The sequence below is a fragment of the Sphaeramia orbicularis genome, chromosome 9 (assembly GCF_902148855.1).
Source record: "Sphaeramia orbicularis chromosome 9, fSphaOr1.1, whole genome shotgun sequence".
NCBI classification, from domain to species: Eukaryota; Metazoa; Chordata; class Actinopteri; order Kurtiformes; family Apogonidae; genus Sphaeramia; species Sphaeramia orbicularis.
This window is the reverse complement of record NC_043965.1, coordinates 5,890,062-5,910,091: the sequence shown is the minus strand read 5'-3', so window position 1 is coordinate 5,910,091 and position 20,030 is coordinate 5,890,062. Positions and strand designations below refer to the sequence as shown.

At 36.8% G+C, this 20,030-nt stretch overlaps 1 protein-coding gene across 1 annotated transcript in view; it reads left to right on the top strand.

Annotated features, from left to right (window-relative positions):
• The window catches only part of LOC115426450 (protein FAM102A-like), a 46,576-nt gene extending 26,824 nt beyond the window's left edge, over positions 1-19,752 (top strand). The window contains exons 4-12 of the mRNA XM_030144580.1: positions 983-1,012; positions 3,855-3,971; positions 9,447-9,493; positions 9,896-10,053; positions 11,631-11,741; positions 14,371-14,563; positions 15,771-15,892; positions 16,825-16,894; positions 19,322-19,752. Coding sequence (XP_030000440.1) covers positions 983-1,012; positions 3,855-3,971; positions 9,447-9,493; positions 9,896-10,053; positions 11,631-11,741; positions 14,371-14,563; positions 15,771-15,892; positions 16,825-16,894; positions 19,322-19,367 — 894 coding nt within the window. The 3' untranslated portion in view covers positions 19,368-19,752. The remainder of the gene's footprint in view (positions 1-982; positions 1,013-3,854; positions 3,972-9,446; positions 9,494-9,895; positions 10,054-11,630; positions 11,742-14,370; positions 14,564-15,770; positions 15,893-16,824; positions 16,895-19,321) is intronic.
• Positions 19,753-20,030: the final 278 nt, after the last annotated feature.

Here is a 20,030-nt window from a genome sequence, read left to right as displayed (position 1 = left end):
TGACATACTACCGACATATTTACGACAACTACTGTTCTCAATTTCAAGATTAGTATCAACATTTGTAATACCTCCACTGTCGCTATGTTTGTTATTGGTGACAGGGTGCTTGCACAGGTCGTGAAAGTCTTAAAAAGTCTGAAATTTTATGTGAAAGTCTTCATAAAGTATGGAAAACAGTTTCTCTCATAGTCGAATTTGAGAGTATGTTCAAAGCCTCATAATGTTGTAAGATAAGAAGTGCATGAGTAAAGCACATAAAAAAACCAGAATGATTCTAGTGAAACTTATCTGTGTGACATCCATGTACTTCTGTGATTTTCATATGTTTTGAAAACGTTCCTGTCAAGAAATTAATGTTTCTACTACACGCAACAGGTACAGTCTCAACCAAAAAAGTAGGCACGTAAGTATAAAAGTACATAAAGTCAAGGTCTTTGGGAAAAAAATAACAGTTTTGAAAAAGTCTGGAATTTTTTACTTGGATTAAGAGCAAGCATCCTGGTGACTTTCTTCTTATTCGTCGTCATCTTCTCAAAAAACTTCTACTCTTCTTCGTGGTATTCGGCCAGTATGTTAATTCAGAGCGACGCCCTCTGGTGGATTGATTGACAAAAGCTCATTACAATGCAATGGATGCACAGAAGTGTAAAGGCAGTGACACTTGATGACTTTTGAAATGGACGAACCTATTTCCATATGTAAAGCGAGCATGAATGGGCCTTTTAATAGAGCCAAACAAATGCTTACGTACATTCCCACAACTGTGTCTAGGCTGCATTAACCTAAGATGTCTGCAGAGGTTTGGAGACAGTCTCACTTATCCAAGATATTTCAGTGCAGACCTGATGCTAAATATTCCACGTTTGGGAACTGTGAGTGTGGTCCCGGCCTGTAATTTCAGTTCAGCCTGTAATTGAAAGCCTCTGTAGTATAAAGTTGGATCCCTGGGTTCATAACTCTCTTCCTGTTTTTCCCACAGGAACTTAAAGGAGGAAAAGCTTATACGAAGGTAAGAGCTGCTGTCCGTCTCCCTCTCGGTCGTCTCATAAACACAGAAGCAGTTACAGATGAGTCTAAGCTGGACCTGTAAACCTTAACGCCATCTCATGTAAATATTAGCATTTCTCAACTCACTTTTGACGAGCATTCGACCAGGCAGGCGTGAATATAAATCAAAAAACTGTCCACCCTTAGGTTGACATTTACCCAGAATCTGCAAAACATCCTGCCAACACCTCTCCGATGCTAACACCAACATGAGTCACCTCTTGTGAAGAGACTACAAGGTCGAAGCCCTCGTGAAGATAAAATTTTGTTGATCCGTTGTGGCCGTTGCCTGACAGGAACCGTTTCCTCTGTTTTTGCCCGTACTCCGTTTAGGTTTCCTTTGTCTAAATTTAACCTGCTTCCCTCCTTAGAGGTTGGCTTCCTTAAATACACACCTATGAAAACAGAAGCTCCTGAAGAAAGGGAAATCAGGAGAATGAAGAATGGGCTCCTTTCGCTTGACAAAGCTGCCGAGTTAATTTAAAATAACATCTCGGCAGCAGCGTAGACAAAGGCGGTTTCCAGATGCTGTGGTTTATTTGGAGATGAATGTGTGAACTGTGTCCTTACGAGAGTGATCTGGTGTTTGAAGAAATCTGCCCAACAAATTGAAATGTACAGCAACTTTAAAGGTGGATTTATACGTCTATTGTTCCATAAGTTTAGGTCAGAGACAGTGCAGGCATACTAAATCAGGCTGATGATCATACTCAAGTGTCAAATATTTAGACCTATGTCCACACATTGTTTGCATTCCGCCAGTGTTGTAGACAGGTCTGGCACCGCCCGCTACTGATCTGGAAATGGAGATTGAAGTTCTCTGGGTTGTTGGGCTAGTTCTTTGGCATGGGTTTACAATGAAAGTATCTGTACAGAAGTAGTGGAATATGTGCCCATGATGAAGCATCTTGCAGTATCTACAAAAAAAATGCTGCATAAAAAGATGTGTCTATGTCGAAGCCTGCAGCTCTGACCACTGTGCATCTGAAATATTTACTTTTCTTCCAACAGAGAACTTAAAATGCATTGAATTACATGATAATAGAATAGAATAGAATAGAATAGAATAGAATAGTCATTGTACAATGGCTATACAACGAAACTGGGAAGAGCTTTCCATCTTCAGTGCCCCAAAATAAAAGGACAAATAGCAATAAATAAGACATCCAGTAAAATCAAAACATCCATTAAGATCAAATATCCAATGAAATCAAAGCATCCAATAAAATCAAACATCCAATAAAAACGAACACCCAGTAAAACCAAACATCCAGTAAAAACGAACATCCAATAAAATCAGGGAGTCGCTAAAACATTCATTAAAATCCACAGTCACAATCCAATAAAAGGCATGACAAACTGTGACTCTGAAAATGAAGCACTGTGGTTCTGTTTATCTGTCAAATGTCCATTGTGGTTGGTTTCAGATGCTGCGGCTCCTTCATAATTCATAGTTTGAGTTCTTGTTTGTTCAGTATTAATTGTCAGCCTTGTAATCCAAGCTGGACTGACTGTACATATCCTGACTAAGGAAAATAAAATTCTCATTTTGTGCAGTAATCTACACCTGGATTTACTGCCTCCGTCTACAATAATATCCATTATATAGCCTAAATGTCCTCTAAAATTAGTTTTGATTTGCAACATGGTATAGCAAACTATTACATGATCAAAAACAAATTAATTTTAGCCCAAAAAAATGTCTCCGTTTTGAATGTCTGGGGTCGCCAGAAATTTGTGACGTTAGCATGGGGTCACGAGCCAAAAAATGGTGGAAACCACTGGTATAGACTGACCCATGGGCCTCCCTTTGGCATTTAGCAGACTGATTGCCCAAGGATAAAACAGTGTTTTAGCTTATTTGTCCAGCTTTTTATGCTTCTCTACCTCCTGCCCGATGGACGGAGGTTAAAGAGAAACCTGCACTGTACTGACCCAGCTGTGGAGGATGACATCCCACATATGCCCTGGATCAAAAGTGATGTCTGTAACAAATGTTTTCCCAAATTTGGAATGAGATGGTGATCAGATAGTGTCTGGTCTGCTTGGACCTGCTGGGTCCTGGTGGTCAAAAATGGCTAACAGATACATGCAGGTTAATGGATATCTGTCTTTACATAGACGGTAAAATGTATTAAAAATAGAGTCTCACATGGGCCTCGGTGAAAAATAGTCTAATCCTCTGTGCCTCGCTTTGGTCTAAGAGGTCTTAAAATTGACAAATGTTTCTTAAACAGGACTTCCTGAATTTATTTCTCGCTGGTACCTGACATTGCCTGTTGCATTGTTTTATTGTATTTAGTGGCTTTGGCATGGTGAAACCTACTGTCTAAGTCTCTTTTTATTGCTCACTGGTAGCCAATCTATTCTTATCTAATTGTTTCTTAATTTTTCCCTGCTCTTTGTTCAGTTTAATAGTTCCTGCACAATATTAATTCCTTCAAAAATGAATACAGATGCTTGTATAATCAGTAGATTTACATTCAGTTTATTTTGTGACAGACAGCCTTCACATGTTATAACTTTAGAGCTAACAGGCGTCTCGACTGCAGCACACACCTGCAGTCATCTCCTGTTTTTTCTGCATCAGAGCCACTTTAAAAGTACAGGTTTGAGCGACTGACATGTGGTTTCTGCACCCTGTCATACAGCACATTTCAAAGGCTGGTGACGTGGGTGATGTAAATGAGTTCGGCCCTCTAAATGACGGGTGTTCGTCGCTAAACATATGCTGAAAATAAAGAGCAATGAAGCCGTGTGTTGGTGAGTCTCTAGTTATTCTGTCTCGTCTTCTTCACCCTCAGCTGGGCTTCACAGACCTCAACATGGCCGAGTTCGCCGGTTCTGGCTCCACGGTGCGCTGCTGTCTGCTGGAGGGTTACGACACCAAGAACACACGGCAGGACAACTCCATACTGAAGGCAAGGATGTGGGTTTAGAGGGCTGGGATTATTAGCTGTTTATGAAGGTAGAATGTCAAATGGTGTCGAGGTTCGACCTAAATGTACGTGAAGGAAGCACCCAACACCTGCGTGGAGGTCAAAACTTAAATAGTCTCAAATGAACTTCAGAAAGCTTTATATTAACCTTTTACAGTATCCTCCTGAGACCTAGCAATGTATTTTTGTCCTCTGTGGCGGACAAGAGTTTCACAGCTTTACTTACAAAAAAAAGTGCTGTCCACTGCAAAAGACATTCCATAAAAATGCATCTGAAAAAACTGTTGCATTGTGCTGATTCCAATAAAAGCAAATATTTAATGTAAAAAAGCCCAAAGTTGTACTTTCCTGAGTCTCAGGAGGATATTTCTTCTTTCCAAAAAAAGCCTCCACCTGGATTTCACTCTGCAAATAGTTCAGATCATTCCATTGGATAATTACTGCAGTGAGTAACCCTATAAGCGCCAAAGCTGCAATATTGCGACAAGCAACATAACTGACTGAAACAGACCATAGCCCCTGATAGTTGCCAAATCTTGTTACCGCTAGACCAATACCAATACAGTAGATAGTTACCAATAGTTACCAATAGATGGTGGACATGGGCCTTTTCAGTCCTAACACCATTTCAGGGCACGTTTCTATTCAAAGTGAAGAAGAAAATCCAGTTTAACCCATAAAGACCCAAACATCCACCGTCTACCAAAACCACTACTGATGTAAACTGTTTGATACCTGTTGATCCCCTTATCCTATCAAAGCATGTAAATAATTGGCGTAAAATGCATTTTGTCATCTTTTCATGGTCATCAGATATGATCCATTTGGACGTTCAGAGGTTTTGCAGTTACCGTGGAAACACCGACATCTTCTACAACATTGATTCACCAGTAAAACCCATGGAGTTTAATAAATGACAGTGGATGTAGACACTTGGTTTATGTTCAGTTTATGATAGATTTGCTGAAAAAGTCACTTTTTCTTCAGTTTTCTTTGTTTCTGATATAAAAACCTGCAACTTTACTCTGAACTTTTATGGACATCCTTATGATTAGTAAATTAAATATAGGAAAATACCTGATTTTCACTGAAAGAACACAAAATACAGAAGATAATAACTCAATAAATGGTGATAAATCACTTAAGGAAGGTTAAAGTGAAAAAATAATTAGGGAACTGCCAATAAAGTAACACTTGGTCCTTATGGGATAAATGCGTGGTCCCGAGCTGGTTTAGTAAGTAAGTAAAGTTTATTTAGTTTTAGTTTTGATAGATAAGGACAGATTTGACTACTCTGCTGCTTGGCTAAAGAGCTTCGAAAACTTACTGCATTTTACTTCTTTCTAATGTTTTAAGGATATTATGAAAAAAAACAACATAAAGAAAACTTCCATGTAAACATGTTCAAAGTTCAGTTTTCCAATCCAATGTGGCTGCCACCCTGTGATGTCACAATATGCAAATTAGATGAGTACATTTACTCCCATCATAAACTTTGGCTCATACACAATATTTTTCTCATTTACAGTGTGACTTTATCTCTAAACACTGCCAAGCTACAGCTTTTTGAAATACTGATATCAAAATTGATTAAAAAAAAAATCTCTGGTGCCTAAAGGGTTAATATGTTTCAGTTTTTGAACCCTTTGACTGATTCAACGAGGAGCTTCTCATTTCTGAAACAACCATCAGTTTGTAGAGAGAATAAAGATTGGACTGTGTTCCACTGTCATGTGGTTCTTTTTATTTGTCCATGAAATGACTGAAATAAATGTTGTGACGTTGTATGTGTTTATCAAAATAATGACAGTGAATTCAGGCTGTAATCAAAGCTAAAGGCTGAGGCTAAATAGTATAGCACAGGACTTTTTGTTGTTGTCACGTTGTGTACATAAAATTAAAAATGTTTTTAAAAAGATGCTAAATTACATGTCTTGTATTGCAAAATGTTAACTTCTATTGTGCTCTTAAGTCTTCAGTGAACAAAAATGATACAAATATCAATTCATCAAAGTAAAAACTCAAGCTTTAGCTCCTTTAAATGCTTGTTTTTTGTTTTTTTTTTAGTTTTTGTCGAAAAAAGTGGCAGAGTGTCTTATTACTGAACTCCACATGAAACACGCCAAATGCATTTACCTGTGAGGGCTTTGCGGGACATTTTCAGACATATAGAGCACAGTTGAAGCAAAGTTTTAAAAAAAGGAAGAATGCCAGACGAATTGACTTTTGGATGGAAAAAAATAAGCTGCGTTACATAATCAGACAGTGATTCGACATGGCTCTAATGAGTATGTTGTTTTGCTTTTTGATGGGGATGATTATGAGACTGATGAATAATTTGGTCTCAAGTGAGCATAAAAGTTGTTTTTCCATCTCCATAAACATTTTACTTGAAATGTACAAGATGCACCAATGCATCTATTATGGCACAGGACTGAAAATAAAAAACAAACGTTGAAAAGGTGGGCATATGTACCTTAGACTATCTCTGAAGGTGGCTAGATCTCCATGTGTCTTGAGGGTTCTTGGTTTATTTAGTGAAAATTGTTTCTCTGGGGCTTTAAAACCAAAGACCTGGGTAGTTTTGTCACCTCATCCCTGTGTAAGACTCTGTGTTGCGTAGTTGTGTGTAACTTGTACACGGGTGCTTCTATGAAACTGGTACTAAAAACAGGACAAAGGGGCTAAAAATTCAAACCAGATGTAGACTAATGTTATGAAGCAAGTTTGGAAACACTTTGGCTCTATTTTAAAAAATGAATACTACTGAGATAAAAGAGAAACTATTTTTTAGATAAAACACATTTTATATTATTTTACATTGTATTCAATACAAAAATCTGTATGCAACACTGTCAAAAGGACACGAAAATTATATGCTACAGTATTTTTGAACATCTCTTTATTCTCTCACAGGTACATTTTGGGAATTGAACTAATTATGCAAGGCCGAGTGTTTCACAAAAATGACCGCTGTTTCAAAACCATTCATGGTTTAGGGCAGGTTCTGTATGTAACACAAGTGGACTCAATGGGTTACACACGAAACCTCGAATGAGACTGAGATTCATGAAAAACCCACATGACTGAATTAGAAAAACCACTAGGATCATCAAATTTAACACTGTCTTTATTTATAGTCTATATAAGACCATTTACAGCAGTGTTTTTCAGATCTAATGCACTGACACCTAGGTAGCTTTTCATGTCCCAATTTTGGTCCTATTTTTGGCCCCAATATTTGATTAAAAATTCATAAATTTTTTGGATGGCTCAGAGCAAGAGTGTAATTTTTTTGCATTTATCTGAGGTCATCATTAGGTACATCCTGGAGGGAAATATGTCTACATTTACCTTTTATTATTGGGTCTAAAAAGCTGGCAAACTACCAGATACCAAAATGAACCCAGTTTCATTGAAGCACCCACATTATTAAGTCTGCTGGGAATTTACTACTTATGTTGTTGCTCAAACTGTTAAGCTGAAGCTGAACTGAAGTTTAATTGGACAGAGTGGAGATTATGTCGTAGGGGGGTCAGATGAGGGTCTTGGATTCACAGTATGTGGAGTCAGGTGAACAGGAAAGGAAACAGGAAAAGGAAGGAACATGCCATCCTTTCATAACTGTGGAAAAAGACACACTCATTTTGTCAGCTTAGAGGAAAGTTAAATAAAATTACAAGAAATGCCGTGTTTTGAAACGAGCCGTGAAATGTACTGAGCAGTATTGACAGTGGTTTTTGGGTGATGTCCAGAGGATTCCCTGTCTGAACTGTGTGTTGAACTGGTTTTAGTTCAGGTTCCACAAACAAACCAGTGTGATCCCAAGTAAAATAATGGCATAATAAGCTATAAATAATCACAACTCCAAATGTCTCTCTGTTTTAGTGCAAAAAATAACATTAAATTATGAAAATATTTACATTAACAAACTATCCTTTACAAATAAAATGTGAATAACCTGCACGGATATAAACAACCTGTAAGTATTTTCATAATTTAATGTTAATTTTTTGCATTAATACAATGAGAAAAGTTTGGAGTTGTCACTATTTGTATGCTATTCTGTATTATTTTACTGGTCTGTCCCACTGGAGATCCAATTGGGCTGAATGTGGAACCTGACCTAAAATGAGTTTGACAATCCTTGGAGTAGAATGAGGAGATCATAAGCGAGTACTCAGGTCTGAATTAGATCGGATTTAAAGGGGTCATATTTATCTGAACTAAATCTAAAATTCAGACCCAAGCAGAGCATATACAGTTTATGTAGACCACAGGGAAATGTTGGAAAATGCATAATTCCATTTAAAAAAAGCAAAATATCACTCCTTTAAGGTTCTGCCCTTCATATTGTTTTTCCAGTGATTCCAGTGTGAAATGAACATGTCCAAAAGAACACATCACTCTAAAAAACTGATTACCATTATGAGAATAGAGTAATGATTTGTTTCTGCTCTGTTCTGCTGAAGTTGGAGAGAAAAAAAAATCTGATCTGTATGTTTTAAGACCATATATGGAAGAGGCACCAAATCAGAAGGAAAAGATCAGATTCCATGAGGATTGTGCTGCACATACAAGCAAAAAAAAAGTCAGAGTGGAACATGTTTTAAGTATTTTCAGAAGGTAATTGATGTTTTGGCATAGATGGAAAAAAGAAAAGAAACCAGACAAAATCAAAGGAGAAAAGAGACAGAAAAAAACTAATGGCATTAATATAAAATCTAAATAAACTTATAGAAATCAATAGTATAGATAAATCCAGTTAGTCCTTAACACATAAAGACCCAGTGCTACTTTTGTAGCAGCTCTCAAATGAATTAACCTCTCTAACCTTTCTTAAGCACCATTTATTACAATATGATCCACAGTATTTTGCATTTTTTCAGTGTAAATCATGTATTTTCATATATTCAATTCACTGATCATGTAGATGTTCATTAAAGCTCAGAGTAAATTCAAAAGTTATTGGATCAGAACAGAGAAAACTGAAGAAAAAGTGACTTTTTCAGCATAGATATCAATAGATGAACGTAAAAACAAGTGTGTCCATCTGCTGTTATTGAGCCAACTTTATGGGTTTTACTGGTGAATCAATGTGTTTCCACGGTAACTACGGAGCCTCTGAACGTCCAAACGGGTCATATCTGATGACCATGAAAAGATGAATAACTGTATTTTACACCAATTATTTACATGTATTGATCGGATTAGTGGATCAACAGGTATTAAACAGTTTAGATCAGTAAATGCTTTTTGTTTTCTTTGGATGTTTTTCTTAATCTGTTTGTAAATCTTATTATTACTCATTATTTAGTGTTACATGTGTCTGTTATTTGTGATTTAACTCTGTAATCTATGTGCAACTGTGTTGTATTTGCTGCTGCCTATTTTGGATTTTTTTCCTGCTTAAATAAATATATAAATGACATTTTTGTTTGTTTCTGTGTCTTGAAGGTGATCATCGGGATGACCCTTCTGTCTGGAGATCCGTGTTTCAAAACGTGAGTATTTCCACCTTTCTCTTCTATTCTAAATATTGAAATCAATAGGGAATTGATAAATAAAAAGCTGAAATAGTGGGTGAATGGTAATAGTTCATTTAGGGGAAACGGTGTAAGGGTGTTGTTTGCTCCAAGGGTTACGTCAAAACAAGCCAACTTGTTTGAGATGTTCTGCAGCCTGTAGTGATAAAACATTTTGTCCTGCATTTTTTTGGCCTCATATCTCAGCCTTTAACCTTTAACCTGACCCTCAAACACGGTCCCTTTGTGTCCCTGCTTCGCCGTTGATCCAGTGACTCAGTTTCCCTTCAGTCGATACGGTTAATCTTATCTGAGCGTGCCAAACTAAGCACAACTGCTCATTTAATCTGTTCCATACTGATAAGTGTTATTTTCCTACAGGCCTCCCAGCACTGCAAAGTCCATCTCCATCCCTGGACAAGAGCACACCCTGCAGCTGGACTGTAAGGGGGAGGGCACGGCCGAACCGGGGCCTGGACCAGCCGGGGGGGTTTCTCTGGGCCGATCCGCCAAACCTCGGCCCTCCATCATCAGCTCAGGTACTCATGAATGTTCAGAGGAGGGGTTTCTGCTACAGCGCCACGTTACAAAAGCTCCTCCTGTTTTGCCCTTTTAAGACGATCGTGTCTCCGGCGCCACAATTTTACATCCACCGTCATTCAAATTACTGAAACTCCTGAACTGTTTGCACTACTGACAAAATTCAGAGATTTCCATTGTTGTGTAACACATTAGGGTAGAGGTCTGCATTGGCTGAGGGGGAGGGGTGGAAGTGGGCGGAGTCGGTGGGAGAGAGATGGAAGATTTTTTATTACTTTTAGCATTTTAGTGAAGTTTAGTGGTGTTCTTGCGATGAATTCTTGTAAATAATTGTATATAATAGTGATAGTGCTGTTTTGGAGGGTTCTACTAGTGTGTCTTGCTGTATTTTTGGCTCGTTTTGCTGTTTTGTTTAGGTTTTTTTTTTTTTTTTTGCATTTTTTCCACTGTTTTTATCTGTACTTTTTAGGTTTCTATAGTTTAGTGATAGTTGTATTTCAGCTGTAAATATTATAGAAATGTGTGTAATTTATATATGTATATAGGTAAATCTATATGCAGTGAGCTAGCCAGGGCAGAAGGAGATCCAGTGTCTGTAAAAGAAGCAGATGATGGATGTTTTTGTCAGTGAAATGAGGGGCTCTGTCGACAACTAGACAGACAGTGAACAGAGACTATCACACAGGATCAAAATGACTAGAAAGAACTAAAAATAAGAACATGGATGTAGAATGATCTAGACAAACAAAAATATTTGAGCACATGTAAAATAGTTGAAAGTTTATTTCTATAATCTCATAAAGTTTTGTTATGAACATTTACATTTGTTTTTCATTAAAAATATGATAAACATTCAAGTCCCTTTTTTTTTTTCTTTTTTTACTATAACATACTGTTTAAGTATTTATTACATTTAATAGTGATATTAATTAATGGCCAGATATTGAAAGTTAAGTTCTTTCTGAAAAAATATGCAAAAGTATTGGCAAAAAAGACATTTTCTGACACTTCTATTGCAGGTGGCCTGTTATGATAATGGTATGTAATGGTCTTAAAGGGTTAAAAATGTCCAAAATAGTCAGAAGTAGTGTTTTTCAGTGTTCCTAAGCCTATGTGATTCATAACCTGAACCAGAACTCTATGGAAGAAGCTCTCAAACATCTCTTTATTTTAGGAAAGATGCATCCCTTTCATGGAAAACTATCTGAAGTGTTTTAGACTTGAAGAGATTGAATTAAGATAAAAACAGAGCATTTTTTGCTCCAACTTGGAAAACAACTGAAGAGCTGAGGTTCTTCATCACAGCACAGAGTTAGGAATCTGTCCAAAACACATTATCCATGTGAAGGAGATGTCAATGAAATGTAACAGCTCCCAGACTCTGGATGCTTTAATTAAAGTAAGAGCAGCTAGAAAATCCTGAAAACCTGCCAACTGTCATATTCAGTGCATATCCTAAATGACCCACCTCTGTGATGTAGAAACAGCTGTGAAACGCAACAGATCCCTCATGTCTGCTCTTACTCAAAGAGGATAAACAGTGATATTTTCTTTTCTTCTCCCTGGTTTTCTGCAGGTCTCCTGGATGAATCAGAAACAAACCAGAACCAGTCTGGTCCAGCAGAGGTTTTCCAGTCTGGTCACTCCCGAAACTCCAGCTACGCCAGTCAGCACAGTAAAATCTCAGGTGGGACGTTGGGTTCAACTGTACAAACAAGAATTAATAAACAAGATGAAGGTTTATAGTGAGAGCTGTACAAGAAGGTACATGCAATAATGGTGTCAATCAAATGAAGGTTTAAAAAAGGACGTATGCCAAAAATGCAAAAGAGACTGACGAGCTCTAATTAGAAAGTAAATAAATAAAAGTCTTTTATTTTCTCAGCTTCATCAGAAAATCAAGAAAGAAAATTTGATGTTAGATGTAAAGAGTACAAAAGATCTATAAAGAAAAAATGAAATTTAAAAACAACAAAAGTGGGCTAGAAACAACAGATACTGACCAGTGGGAGGTTTTGGAGGTCTGGTATCCTGATGCAGCGTCATATCAACTACATCTGAGTGTTTTCTTTACAATAATTAAACCCAGCATTGAGAGAAAAGAGCCAGCAGATCCAAAACAGAAACAGTACCAAGTTCTGAGAATCTGAGAGCACTTTAGCATAAAAGATAAACCTCATCAAGAGTGCACGTTTTACCCTGAGGCTTTTTAAAAAGTAAACACATCCAAATGGAATCAGTAATAGTTCTACAGCTGAGGCCAAAACAAACAATATTCAGCTCAATGGATGAGAGGCATCTGGGAGCACTGGGAAATACATGAAGTCTCTACTGTGTGTTCCCATCAGCAGCACCAGTAAGAGCTGGAAAACCCCAGCACTAAGACGAGAGTGAAAAGAAACACTGTCAACACTGCTGTTATTGTGTGTGATGCAACAGACATGAAGTTACACCCATTTTAGTCATGTCTTCATATCTTTACTAATAGATCTGCACACAACAGACTCATCAGCTATTTCATTTCATGTCCTAATAAAGACGTTTTATTGCACAATGTCTCAAAACCAGCACCCTGACACTAAACCTGCAGCACTGACGTTCTGTTTGCACATTGTGGTGACGCCACAAGGTTAATATGACTGCTCAGTGTAATATACCCAACCAAACTTCATGTTTTTACACTAAGGATTTTACCAACAGCATCAAAAAGTAGATGAAGAGGAAGTTACTCAGGTTCAGATCCAAAATGTTTTTGATAAGATGAGAAAAGATAAGACTTTATTGATACCACCATGGGGAAATTTAACAGTTCACAGCAGCAATATGCAACACACCAGTGCAAAAGAAAGGCAGGTAGAAATAAATGTTCTTAAAAGTATAAAAATTTAAGTACAAAGTTTAAATATACTCGTACAATATGTTTTTAACTTTTAAAATCATTTTTTTTTGTATTTCATCAACTTGAGCCACCAACAAAAATACCAAATATTTGACAACTGTCATATATTTAACCCTTTAAATACCATATTTGTAATGTAAACAAACCATATTTTGACGCAAAAAACCTTTTTCATCCTGGCATGTCAATGATCAACAGCAACGTTGGTTAATATTCTTTTTTTTTATGCTAGGTCAAATGTTAAATGCTAAAATGTGTCAATGTGCATTTTTTTACTCACTTCGGAGAAGGGTGTTAGTGTAGTAATATTCCATTGTTTACTATGTGGTGATTTTAGTGGCTGGGTCGGAATTTCAAAATCTTAAAATGAACAACTTTTTTTTTTTTATTTTATCTTGTCTTGTTCAGCATCATGACAGCAGAATGGTAGTCTGGCTGTGTTTTTGTGCTGAACAAATTTGCTTCACCAAGGGAAACTTCATAATGTATATGAGGCTCCCCTTAAAATTCTGCTGTCTTTATTTTGAGTTTCATTGAACCACATTTCGATGCCGGACCTGACAAAAATGAACAACTTTTGATTTCTGACCTAATACAAATCGTTTTTTTATAAATCTTTTTATTGCATTTTTCATACACACAGAGCAATATCTGACATGTATAATGTTTCCCGGTATTCTAGTTGAAAGGTAATAGGAAGTTGTCTTACACAGTGTATATTGAGAATAACAACAGTTTTAATCTAAACCAGAACGGCTTCTATGGATGAACCATAATTAACCATGATCCCTTCTTACCCACTATTAAGAGAAAAAAGAAAATAAAACAAAACACAAAGGAAAAAAAAAAACATGACCACTGATTTAGAAATAGAATAAATGAAATTAGCTAATAATGACTGATGGTTTTAAAGGACAGATCTCTACAGATGTCACTTATCTTAATGTACTTTATGGACTTAAATTTTTAATTATTCAGATATGAGTTTCAACAGCTTCAGCGTCAGTAGAGCAAACATTATTCATGGACAAATGCAAATGGAACGTTAGTGGATGTAAACAAGGGTCAGACTGGTTCAACACAATAACTATGAGGCCTGTTGGACTGATATTTATGAATGGAAGGAATGAAATTTGACCAAAAATATGTCTTAAATGGTCTGAAATTCAGCTTCATCAAACCTGCAGACACTTGCACATTTATCTGTAAAACTGATAAACATCATGTGTGTAAATGACTGCATCATTTCAAACAAGACCAATAAATTACTTGTCGCTCACCACTGACTAATACAGTTTCTTTGTGACATAAAGTCTCATGGGACACAAGCGGAAGGGGCGGGGCTTCACCTCGCTATAGGAAAGCATCCTCAGTGCTGTGCTCACGTCCGTCTTCCTGTGTTTCCGTCGTCCTTCAGGCTACAGCACTGAGCACTCCTGCTCCTCCAGTCTGTCTGACCTCACGCATCGCAGGAACACGTCGACAGGAAGCAGCACCTCGGGAGGCGTCGGCTTCATCGCTGACACACCCACAGAGGGCGACAAGGACGCGGGACGTCCGGAAAGACCCCCTCGACCCCCACGGCCTGTCTTACCCAACAGGCCTCCCAGGTACACACAAACCTCAGACATCTACTGTGTGTGTGTGTGTGTGTGTGTGTCATACGCTGTCATTCAAATTACTGTAATTCCTGAACCATTTACGCTATTGACAAAATTCAAAAGGCTTCTGAAAGCAGAGATTGGGTTCTTTCTATTGCTGAGTGGGAGGGGTGGAAATGGGTGCAGCAGAGAGCAGCAGAGTGCAGTCGGTGAGAGAGAGATGGAAGGTTTTTATTACTTTTAGCAGCATTTTAGAGAGGTTTTGGAGTGTGTTTTGCTGTGATTTTCAACCTTTTTTCACCGTTTTTCTCTGTATTATATATGTGTGTATATATGTGTGTGCAAATCTATATGCAGAGAACTAGCAAGGGCAGAAAGAGATACAGTGTCTGTAAAAGAAGCAGATGATGGATGTTTTTGTCAGTGAAATGAGGGGCTGTGTCTATAACTAGACAGAAAGTGAACAGAGACTATCACACAGGATAAACATAAGAAGCTGGAACATGGACAGAGAATGATCTAGACAAACAAAAATGTTTGAGCACGTGTAAAATAGTTGAAAGTTTATTTCTATAATCACAAAGTTTTGTTATGAACATTTACAGTTTTTCATAAATATGATAAACATTCAAGTCCATTTTTTTCTTTCTATAACACACTGTTTTATGTTTTTTTTTGTTTTGTTTTGTTTTGTTTCTACATAAAATAATAATGATAAATGGCCAGATATTGAAAGTTAAGTACTTCCTGAAAAAAGGTGAAGAATTGGCAAAAAAGACATTTTCTGACACTTTTTTTTTTGTTACTTTATTTTATTGTTTGATTTCTGTACAATACAAAACAAACATAAGGGACATTTGGGATAGATACATGGACCATGAAAAACCTTTGTGACTAACAACTGGTTTTAGTAATGTGACATTAAAATGAAAATTGTCCATTTCTCCCATTTATCATGACACTACTCTTCTTGAGTCCTGAATCTATGGGTTAGAATTTCTATCTCAAATATTCCATTCACAATTTGTATCCAGTCGTTTGTTGTAGGTGGTTCTAATCTGTGTCATTTTTTGGTAATAGCCTTTTTAGAGGCTGCTTTTCTGACGCTTTTATTTCAAAAACAACATAAAGAAATCTAGGCGGCCTGTTATGCTAGTAGTCCTTAAAGGGTTAAATAAAGAACTCACCTCTTCATTATGGTTTCATTGTTTTTCAGGAGGAAGCAGGACTCTGTGGAGAGTCACCCCTCATGGGTGAACGACACTCGGATCGACGCTGACGACATTGTGGAGAAAATTGTCCAAAGCCAGAACTTTGAGGATATCAATAACACTGAAGGTCTGTTTGCTTGAATGTGTTAGCATTAAGAGTATGTATCGTTTCTGCAGGTAAACGTAAAATCAGAACAGATAGAAATGCTCGGAGGTCTCTTCATGTATTTGTAAATGTTTGCAACCACGGTTCACAAACACTGAATGTCATTTGTGTATATTCAGGTTGTGTTGTTGGTCCATGCTCTACACAGTTTAGTTAATGTGCAAACATCGCTAAAGCAAAATAAAATGTGTAGTTGCAGGCAGAAGGGGTAAAAGACTTCACATAATTTATAGAACAAGTAATAAACATACAGATACTTGTGTGAGAAAAATATGTGGTGAAAGTAGAAATACTGAACTTTAATACATTTAAGGTGACAAAGTCCAGGCTCTGAAATGGGTCTAAAAGTGTTATCATTAGCATTAAACAAATTAGAAACAGACTGAAAATATTGGATATCATCTCATTTCATCAGTTTTCAAAAACAGCAGCAGATCTCAGAACATTACAACAGTTTTACTGCATTACAATCTCCACTTATTGTCTGTTTTGTGTAGTGTTTGTTGTGTGATATTCACCACTAAATTAACAAAGATGGTCTTTTCTACATGTTAGTATTATCCATCTATTTAAGGTGAAATCATCTGAATGTTGGAAAGCTGTACAATGATGCAAAATAAGATAATGAATAATTCCCCTTGAAAATGAGTTGATTTTGAGTTGAGATGATTTTGAAGTACAGATACTTCTGTTGTAGGGAGTAAAAGTAAAAAAGGTATCAGGAAAAAATAAAAACTCATGTAATAATACTTACATCGCTCACATTTATGAGTTACTCTGACTAATTTAACCCATACTTGTGCTCGTACTCTTATGTTTGGCCACACTCAGTGCATGTTCAGTTTTTTGTGTTTCAGTTACTTCATCACTCTCTGTTTATTTTTGTTTTGCAGACAGTAACCTACGTCTGTTCGTCAGCAGAGATGGAACCACAGCACTCAGCGGCATCAGGCTCGGAAACAGGTCAGACTCTTCGCTGTAACTTTTTTTGTCTCTTCAGATTAAAAAGCACTGATACTGATGTAAAAATGTTGAATATAAAGTCTGAAAATCAGTCTGATCTAGCTCAAGGAGCTGATTTTGAAGATGAAAATTTAAATTATTTTTGTCTTAAAATCAGCCTGCGTAGCTCAGGTGGTAGAGCATGAGTCTCTTAATTTTGGGGTCATAGGTTCGAGCCCCACATTGGGCGAGTGATCTGCCTATAAACAATGGAAGTCAGTAATGAACTGTGTTGTTGTCTTCACCAGTAAATCTTTATTTAACCAGAAGACTAAACTCCTCTTCATCCAGACTAAGAAATGCACATAAAACACATGTTAAAACTCTAAAATCATACATAAAACACTAAAAACCTACATGTAAAACACCATCAACAATTTAAAATGTATTAAAACTATACAACAATGTTCCTTTAAAGCACCTTAAAGCAGAACCCGATTGTATCAATTAGAAAAACAACTACATCAAAGATCATACAAGCATCATGTCTTCAACTCTACACAAAGCTGAAATTTGTCAAAAATATGTAAAGATTCCGTTTTTTCATTAATACTGTGAATGATAGATTCGCTTGAATTGGTGGATATTTATGATGGTAAGAAAGACAAGTTATTAATCGTTAATAAAAACAGAAAATGTTTTCACCACTCCTTTGGCATGTATGTCAGCCTGGTTAGCTCAGTCAGTAGAGTATGAGAGTCTTAATCTCAGGGTTGTGGGTTTGAGCCCCACATTGGGGGAAAGATCCTCCTTTAGATATTTAACTAAAAAAAAAATTAGCTGTTTCCATGTTGTCTTCACCTGTTAAAGACCTAAAAAATATATGTCTATGAACTCTACACAAAGCAGAAATTTGTTTAAAACAGGTGAAAATTTTGTTAATTTAATACTATGAATAGTACACTGAGTTGAGTTGGTGCATATTTGTGGTGGTTACTAGTTTTAATAAAAAAGTGTTTCTACCACTCTGGACTCAGCTGTAAATGTAAAGAATGGAATTTGATGCTGAAATGTCAGCGTTTCTTCTACATAGGTGAGTGTGATTATGAGGTTTATGAAAGTATGAAGTAATTATGGGATGTGAATATCTTTGCTAAGTTGCCGTTTATTGATTGTTGTGTTCTGGTACCAGGCTGACCCCTGCTGATGAGAGTTTGGAATATATATATGGATCAAGTCACACGGTTATGTAGGGAGTGCCCGACTACATTTTCTACTGTAATTCAAAAAGTATTTAAGATAGAGAAATGAATAATACATCATTTTAAAGGTATTAACTAGTACTTGAAGCTCATAAAAAGAAACAAAAGATATAGTGCCATCTTTTGCCATAAAAATTTGAAAAACTGCATGGTTATATAGGGAACAAAAATTAACATCTAAATTTTCCTTTTTTTCCTAAACGTTTTAAAAGTGCGGTTGCAAGTGTTTCCTAACTGAAAATTTGCTGAGATGTTCTTTAAAGTGTCTATTTTGATAAACCATGGATGCATTTTTTATTTTTTAAATATAACTATGACTTATGGCAAGAGTTTTGAAGAATGGAATGGTTATGTAGGGAATTAGGGATTTTGGTTATGTAGGGAAAGAAAAGACAGGTATACAGTTTCAATAGTTCACTCAAGCTCTTGGTAACAAATTTATACATTTTTATAGATATTTATGACTAGATATACAAAGGATACATATTAGCTGTAGAAAGTAATTCATTAAGCACATTCATTAAGCGCATTTAATGCACATTTAATGCTCAGTCTGTATGCTCGGTAAAGTCTGTATTTACAGTATATTACACAAAACCCCTTTAGTGTCAGCAATTTGCCAGTATATTTGCTAAGTTGCCGTTTGTTGATCCATGGTTCAGACCAAACTGACAGTTCTGACCTTGTTTGTTGGATTCAAACGGATCTTTAGTTCAGCTACTGATGACACAAACCAAACAGAAAACAGAGGTGATTTTACTGTGGCTGTTTTCAGTCTAAAAACAGAGCTAAGCTAACAGAGCTATAATGTAAACTATCAGCTGATGCAGCACGTGAAGATTATAAGACAGTGTTATTTTGACAAACTGTTAAAATGAGCATCTATGAGTTTCAGTTTGAAGAAGAAAACTTGATGATACCATAATACAGATGTGTGTAAACAATGTGCATTAAACTTTATGCAGTGGCTGATACAGCCTGTGGTTACAAAGGGTTGATTCAATGGTGGTCTTAAGTGTGTTCTGGTACCAGACTGACTCCTACTGGTGACAGTGTGGAATATTAATACTACATAGAAACACTTAAAGTTCTTCTCAAACACCTGCCTCTACAGATGTTCTTATGATTTTCCATCTTCTATAACATCATGTGTCCTCCATCTGTGTTTTTTTTTTTTTTTTTTCAGGGTGTCTGCAGGCGGATACGAGCCCGTGGTGATTGAGAGCCATTAAGGAGGGGGTGTGGCTCGTCTGTAGTCTCCGCCTTCTGTCTCGCTGCTGGTTTTCCATGAGTGTCAGCTGGTCTGACGCCGTGACGGGAAAACCTCGTCAGTTTGCACTTTATGTGAAATGTGTAGCGGCGCCGGTGCGCTCGGCTCAGAGTGAACGCGCCCGTGCACAATATGTGTTTACCCGCTTCTGTGTTGCAGTAAGTAAATGTTGGAGGGAGTTTAGATTTGAAGGTTGGTTCCTGTGGTTCATTCGGGCTGCGTTTACATGCACGAAACACTCTTATTCTGATAAAGACAGTACTCTGAGTGAGCTGTTTACATCCATCCACTACCTTCTGGAAACATCAGAGTGTGAGTTATCCAAAAGAACACTGACATCCAACCCTAAAACATAAAGGTGAAAGTAGTGTTTTGTCCTTTTGACTAGAAATGTGGGCTTTGCACTGGAAAAAAATCAAAATCTTATCAAGTGTATTTTTCTCATTTCTAGTCAAAATATCTCATCACACTTAAAATTTGACATAATCACCTCAAGAGTAACTTTCAGTGAGTTATAAGAACTTATTTTTAGACAATAGATCTTGAAAATCTGATTTCAGGAAGTCTTACCAAGATAATTTTCACTTGTTCCATTGGCAGATTTTTTTTTTTGCTTAATTCAAGA